At 44.2% G+C, this 8008-nt stretch overlaps 1 protein-coding gene across 2 annotated transcripts in view; it reads right to left on the reverse strand.

Moving 5' to 3' along the window:
• MYL10 (myosin light chain 10) overlaps positions 1–6887 on the reverse strand; it is a 44039-nt gene extending 37152 nt beyond the window's left edge. The window contains exon 1 of one of the 2 annotated variants that reach the window (XM_019511452.1): positions 6788–6887. Coding sequence is in view for 1 of the 2 variants with exons in the window: in XM_019511451.1 (XP_019366996.1) it covers positions 3322–3324 (3 nt within the window). In the remaining variant the exon portion in view is untranslated. Of the gene's footprint in view, positions 1–3321; positions 3427–6787 lie in introns of those variants that run through there. The other variant, XM_019511451.1, reaches the window with a different exon arrangement.
• Between the last annotated feature and the right edge of the window lie 1121 nt (positions 6888–8008).

Raw genomic sequence — 8008 nt, forward strand, 5'->3', positions numbered from 1 at the left:
ACCCCCCCCCCCAAACACACACACACCCATGTCAATGCTGCTGCAGGCAGAGGCAGGTGGGCAGGGGGCACAGTCTGGCTGGGGGGCAGAGCTGCATGGTGCATGCCTGACCCAGGTCCTCCTGAGCTGTGGTTGGAGGCAGGGAGCAGGATGGGCTGGGCACTGCTCCAGTCCACCCACCTTGCTCCCACACAGCAGCTCCGGTACCTGCACACACACCTGCCTGGCACACCATGCTGCTCTGCCTCCCCGCTGGACTGCACCCCACAGCCCTGCCGACCTACCTCTGCCTCTGTTTCCAGAACCTTTCACTGACCGGCCAGCACCAACCTACAAAATCTGGGACTGTCCTGGCTCAACCAAGATGTATGGTCACCCTATTTCTACAGGGCTGGGGAGGTACAGTGCTGAGGTTGCTCTGCTTTGCTTAGATCATTTATTTTGCAAGTGCACCAAGAAGCCCAGGGATGGGCAAGTCACTTTTCTCTTAGCACAGCCTGGATCCTTTCAAAGGCAAGTGAGGAGCTTATGACCCATCAAAGCGCCTGCCTTGCAGTGACCAATCCAGAGGACTAAGCAGCACCAACTGCTCGAAGGGCACAATCTGCATTTCAAACAGGCAGCAGCCTCCAACAATACAATTAAAAACCTGCACTATCAGAACAGAGAAACACAGATTTTTTTATTACCCTGTTTGTACTCAGAAGAAAATCCTTCCCGTCTCATCCCCAATCACCATTTTACACACAGTCCCAGCCTCCCTCCATATCCTTTATCCCTTCTATATCCTAAAGCCCCTTAAACTCCATCCTCTAATACACTCTGTCTTGTCCCCACACAAAGTCCCTTAAACTGCAGTAATTTGTCTCTCTCTCATGCCCCCCAAGAGTGTACTGGTTTCCAGCATTTCCACATATGCACAAACCCACAGTATTCACCCTACCACAGTCTGTTCAAACTCTATAGCTCCAAAATGCTCTGCACAGGCTCATTCCCTAACATAGCCACACAGGACACTCTTGGGCACATACATGACCTCCTCTTAAACATGTCTCAGTGGACCCGTACAAAATGCCCTACATACGAACACACACGTGCGTACACATTTCCATAGTAACGCAACGGGCTAGATCCCCAGCTGGCAGTGTAAATCAGCAATGCTCTATCGAGGTCAGTATATTTTAGTACAGGTGGTACATTCCAGACAGTCTGGCAGGATGCAAAACACATTTGATCAGAATGCAATCTATTTTTGGGTCCACGATTCCCTTCAGCATACAGACTCTGCTACAAGGTGTCGCTGAACTGAATAAACGCAGGAATGTTGCTGGAATATGAAAAAGGCCTCCCCCTCCCCTTCTCTCTCTCTCCATCAGCACCATGCATGTAGAGACATCACAGACCCAACTTTCCTGAAATTCCCGGGAATTAACGGAGAGCCACAGACACACCGTTCTCAGCGCTCCATCCTGCAGCACTTGTGTGGTCTGCCTCTTGTTAGAAAAATTATCTCGCTGAACCCTGCCATTCTTATTCTCTTCAGCCTTGTATGTCAGATCCTAGTAGCACTGGCTGACTTGTAATTATTTTTTACTATGCTGCTTTGTCTGCACTAATCCTTTGAAAGTAGCTTTACTGAACATCTGAAATATTATGATGCTATAAAACCTCTGTAATATTTATAAATCCCTTAAGACATCATAAAGAGGAAAAAAACCTTCCCCACAGAGTTCATCTAGCATAATTACATATACATTTCCCTCTGATTAATAAAAAATGATCACTTCCTTATGTAAAGATATTCTCAGCTTTCTTTCATTAAGACTATTTTTTTCTTTCCATTTTAAATCTGTTTCATGTTTCCCTGCACTATAAGGTACCTCAAAAGATGCTTTCCCAAAACAAAAGACACAGTGAAAAGAACTACCACCGATGGTAGAGCTGGGATTTCGGAGACAGAGTCGAATATTTTACTACATTCTGAGATATACTGCATTGCGCAATTTGGCTACAGAAAGACTTGTCCTAATTATTCCAGAGTTGCAGGGGACTGTGGGAAAGGAGTCATTTCACCAAATAATGGAGAAAAAAAAATAACCCCGAGAGGCAAAAAAGAAAAACCCCAAGACCCAACACAAGCCACTGGATGAATAGCTGGCTTAGGTTCTAGCAAAGTCAAAGTACAGTTTATATACCCAAGGCCCAAGAAGGAAAATGCAGGACAGATATGATCTCCTCTAGACCACTGGTGAACATGGTCTAGTTGCTGGTGAGGCGTGTAATTGCAGAGCCCAAATTTTTATATTAGCCCTGAACAAGCTGAGACTACAATCTGGCTTTCAGCATGATTTTTAGAAGTTGTTTCAAGTATCATTTGATCCTGTTCAGAACATGGACTGGGCCACACTTATCACCGGCTTAAAGAGAGCCAGAATTTGAACAATGGTTTACAAAGGGATTTCAAGCAGAGTTCCCTCTCTGGTGTTCTCCACTTCCAAATAATTCACAACCTTAGGGAAATACTACACAGATAGAGTTTGAAAGGATGCAGGAAAAGGGTGAACAGAAAGAAACAGAGCCAAGACCTCCAGCTCTTTTTTAATAATACTGTAACAACTCCCATGAAATTGCAGGGGGAATCCAGAGCTAGATACTCAGACTGTATCTTAGATTAAAACTCTGCCCTTGATCTTTGAAACCACATGGGCTGAGGCAGTCATGCAGAGGTTCCCCTGTAAAAGGTCCTAGGGTCAACATGCTAGCACAAAGCAAGGTGCCTTAAGTGAGGCTATGACAGTGTGTGGTAGAGTAGGGACACAAAAATTTCTGTAGTTATCCTTACCTCTCCCCTCCATATGTCAATGGCAATGTATTCACAGGGTGCTCTCCTTGCAGCAGACCATATACCTTGGGGCTAATCAGCACCAGCAATAACATTAATTGTTCCCTAGTCCCCACTATGGAACTAGGCTGGGAAATAGACTCCTGGTGAACTCTTCCCCCACTTAGCGAATCCATGCAACCTTGGCAGGATTGTGTCCAGACTACAACCACGTCGAGTGCATTTATTAATCTGTACAAAATAGTGCTCTGGGATTCACAGCTCATCCAGTGGCCCTGGCCCTGGCTGTCTCCTCCATCTGAATGTGATTCTGTTTCAGTTTGGGATTTGGTGGGGGTCTGGCACTATTATCCTTGCTCCTGCTAGAATGATCAAGTTCAAAAGAAAGGAAAGGAGCTAAAGTCACAGAAAGGAAAGAAGAAAGGACAAGAAAAAGAAAGAGAGAAAGCAAGACAGGCATGGGAAAAAGTAAATCCTACCATGGTGCTGTTGATCCTTCTGCCCCTCCTGTGCCAACTAGCCAGCCAGCAAACACAATGCCAATTGTCTCTTTATATAGTGTCACCGAGGAGTAAAAATATGCCTGCTCCAAGTTTAGACAATAGATGTAAGATTGGAAAAGTGCAGTAATTGGATCCCAATACCATTCCAAGCATCTGTTCCACGCAGGGCTTTTGCTTTCACAGAAATAATGCAGTAGATAAGTAGAGTAGGCAGTTGGGATACAATTGTACAGTCCTCACAATGAGTCAGAGCTGAAGGAGCTTTCCCATGTGCTTCTAAAGAGTGAATACAGGGCACACACTCAAAAGGATTTTAAATGGTCAAGGCCTCCTGGAAAGCCAGTGAGAGAGAAATACAGATACCCCTTGAGAAAGTGCAACAGAAATGAGCAGTAATTCAGGACCATCAACACTGCTAAATTCAAGATACTGAAATTGATCCATTGACCTTGTTCTGTGAAACCTACATGCAGAAACAGATCATCTACTGCCAAGCCATGACTTCTGTCTGGAGATCACTGTGCCAGTTATCCAGTTCTGCAGCGGCCATTAGGTTGTGCAGAGAGGCTCCGTTTGTAGGAAGCGGACTTTACACAACATGGAAAATCCTACATATTTATATTTCATTATTAATTACAACAATTCGTTATTTTGAGGTTATATTGTTTTAAACTGAAGCCCTGATCTTGCCAGATGTGGCCAGCACCTGCCCAAAGCCTTAGAGAAGTACAGGAGGGTTCATGAAGAGAAGTACGGGAGGGTTCATGAAGGTGCCATCGTAATTGGGGTTTACACGCGAAGAGCACTGCATCATTAATGCAGCACTGTGACAGCATTGGGAAGACCAGGTCTGATTTCCTTGCCCCTTCCACCAGTGAAACTAAAGGAGTAATTCTGAAGAAATATCTGGGTCTGGTCCAGTATGAACATACGACCTTTGAAGCACAAAAAGAGACACTCTGAATACAGAGTGGTTTCACCAGTTCCCTGGTTTATGCCAGGGCTTTGGTGTGGATTAACTGTTTTGCTTAGTGGAAACATGCACTGTTAGAAAATAGGAAACAAAGGGCGCAGACAGAAGTGCAGCTCCCAGCTGTAACTTGGAACATTTTCTGCAAAGAGTTCTGAGTTACAGCCATACCCCAGACCAAACAGAAGTGCACTGTTGGCTCCAGCCAAAAGGGGAATCTAGCTGGGGGCTGGGAGCTTACAGACAAGTTCCCATAGCAACCGCCACAGCTCTCTGCCAGTGCTCGCTGTTTTTCAAAGGGGGTGGGGGGGAGGCATCAGAGGGAGCTCGTTCTTGGGGCTCCCCAGGCAGTGCTGAAGGGTGGGTGAAATGGAGCCCCCCACCTTGGGGCAAGGGGCTCCAATACACCCGCCCCACCCTCCAGGGGGGTGAAAAAAAACCCAGATTGAACTCCCTTGGCTCCCTTTCCCCCCTCCCATTCTGAAAACAGCAACAGGCTGGGAGCTCTGCAGACACAAGTTACAGAGGATGCTACATTTTGAAAGTCTTCATCTGATCCCTCATTCAAGGTCAGATTTTCACCCAATCAGCCTTTTTTAAGCTGTTTGCAGCCATGCACTTGTGTTTGGTCACTGCTATAAACTGTTTTCAGTAGCCAGATTGGGTGAAAATAGTCACTTCTGTCTGCACCTAAAGGTGTAAAATTAGTGTGTGTGTCTATAGTCTGCATCTAGCACAATGGGTCCTAGTTCCTTACTGGCTGCATCCAAGGTTGCTACAATATAAATAAAAAAAAAAGAGAAAAATATACCTTTGGTTAGGGAAAGTGCCTATAAAACCAAGTTGGGTAAAAAATGTAGCAAATAGGACAAAATCCTTCTTTTTCTTATACCCATGTAAAGCCAGCATAACTGAAAGGATTTCAGTGGAGTTTTCTGGATTAACACTAATGTAACTGAAATCATCATCCTGTCCACTAACTGCAATCTCCTTTTTTGGAGCATGTATCTAGGCATTTCCTAGAGGCTGCATTACTTTTTGCATAACCAGAACCATGGCCCAAATGACCTATTTCCTGTATTATTATTATCACGAGTGTTGTAGCTGTATTGATATTGCACCTAACAGCTTTAATAATAGACCAGAACTCTTCTGTGGTTGTCACTATACAAATACATACTGAAAGCAGTTCTCCTGTCACAAAGAACTTACTTGTGCAGATGATATTTAGGCACATGTATCTAGATTTATATAGAAGTGTCTGTTTAGAAAAATCCAGAGGTTTTTCTGTGGCATCTCCATAAGTACTTTTGTGACCCCTGACTTCTTGCAGCCTTGCTCCCAGCCTTGCACACGTAACTGCAAATTACCAAAGCCTGCTGCCATCATGATATTAAGAGAAACTGTGGAACAATGGAATAAGCTGCCTAGGGAAGTCCGTCACTGAAGGTTTTCAAGAGGCTGGAAATGTATTTACCTGTGGCAGTTTAGGACCTATGAATCCTGCATCTTTGCAGAGGTTTGGACTACGTGTCTTTGAGGCCCCTTCTAACCTCATGATTCACTGTAAGACAGCAAAGAAACTAGGACAAACCACGCTTCTCAGTTCATGAGTGTGCAGGTACAGAGACACACACATACATTCAGTCCCACAACTCATAAATTATTTGTGGTACTGCAGTAGTGGGTCTGAGTCTCAGCTGGTATAAGCATATTTGTATGGCTGCTTCATGCCCCAGGTCATGCCCCTGCACATGCACTCTGGAGCATGCCATATAGTCTTTGCTGGGGTAGGGGAGGCTGAGGCCAGCATCTGTGCTGGCCCCAACAACCTGGCCTGGCCTCCCAGGGCAGCAGTGGCACCTATCCAACCGCACAGCTCCTGGTCGGCAGCCAGAGCATGGCTCTGGATGGCCAGGCTCTGTTTCCAGTGGCCATGCTGCTTCCATGTGTGCCACACCACTTTTTTTTTTTTTTTTGTGGTGTTTTTTATTGACACTGGGATCTCGCAGGGTCCAATTTTGGCACCACAGTGTAAATTAGCAGCACAGCAAATGGTTGCATATGCACCACGTGCGGTTTGCGGCACTTCAAACAGCTTTGAGACACTGCAAACTTCACACGCGTACTCGTTTGGATGTGCCCTATGTCTCTTGTTTTATTGTTACATCTGACTGTTGTGTGTACTTCTCTTTGCACCTGTGTTACGAGAATTATTGTGTATTCCTCTCAATTCCTGTGATTCTGAGTTTCTCTTCCGGCATAGTATTATTATTATCACCATTATCAATTGGTATGCTGATCTGCAGATATAAGCAACACTGAAAACTATTTCCAATGGTTGTTTTTTTCACAAGACTTTCTATATTTAATAAAACCTTCCAAGCTGTTTTTTTATGACAAAATATGTTACAGTAAAACCCACCCTACTGTATGTTAATAATGTGCATATATTGAGAGAACAAAACTCACCAGATCCCTCTCTGCTCAGTCTATAAAACAAACCCACAGAGGAATTCGGGGAGACATGCATCTTGGCTTTAAAGGTTTGCTTGCCTCTTGTAACTGTCTCCAAATTAGAAAAAGACTCCAGACTGCAGAGAGGAGGGAGAGAAGGGGGATAACATGAGATCTGAAAAAGAAAAGCTTGAATTTAATTGCCCTAAAAATTTCAATCATTCAATCTGGTAATTAGAGAGCTGGCTGGTTCAGAAGGCAATTTCCTTTGGAAAAAAACACACAACAAGGATAATTGATGCTAAATGAGTATTTTACCTGAAATATTAAATACCAAACTTAAGTCTGCCTTCAGGGTCCTTTGCATTGTCCCTTTTTGATCTGCCTTTCTGCTGCTTTGTTTTTTTCCGCATCACAAAACTCAACAGAACAGGACAGTCCTTTAGAGATTCAGATTGTCACCAGGCTGGGTTTACTTGAAAACCCTGTGCTATGAAGAGGGACAATACAATGATTAATTAGAAGAGAAAATAACAACAGGAAGTCTCCCAGATCCAAGCTGCCTGGAAACCCTCGATGAGCTGTTTCACTGAGGAGTCTCCACATCTCATTGGCCCCAAGGTCTGGTCTGATGTGCTACCAAATGTAATGATTTTCTCTATAACCTTAAAAGTTCTTGCCAGAAATGTCTCATATCTAATTATACAAGTTTGGATGCTGCAAGGTGATCCATGCAGGTAGACCTCAGCACTCACATGGAGCAGCACAGATGTCAATGGCATAAGGATCTGACAACATAGATCTGATTCAGGATGGGAGTCTTAGATGTTTAATGGGCACAGTTCAAAAACAGTAACTGTTCTGTACTGTAGCATTTAACAGAATAATAAATTCTGATAGCATGTCAGACAAGCCTTTAAGGGACGACTGTCCTGGAGGAAAGGATGTTAATTTATACTTGATTTACAAGTAAGGCAATTGATGAAAAAATAAGTCAGGTGACTCTCAGTCATATGCTGTGTCAATGAAGTTCTACAGCTGTGCCTAATCCGTGGTCTATGTTCCCTCCTCCTGCAAAACCATTCTCTCTCCTGAAGCATGGCTACGTTTTGGAAAATGAGTTTTGAGAAGAGTTTCCGTATTTATTACCCCTTCATAAGATCCTATTGCAACTGTCAGTGGACAAGGCAATTCTGCTAACTTTGCAAACTCAGCCCTGGAATTTGATAACCGTCA

The sequence above is a fragment of the Gavialis gangeticus genome, unplaced genomic scaffold (assembly GCF_001723915.1).
Source record: "Gavialis gangeticus isolate Ggan-Ray unplaced genomic scaffold, GavGan_comp1, whole genome shotgun sequence".
Lineage (NCBI taxonomy): Eukaryota > Metazoa > Chordata > Crocodylia > Gavialidae > Gavialis > Gavialis gangeticus.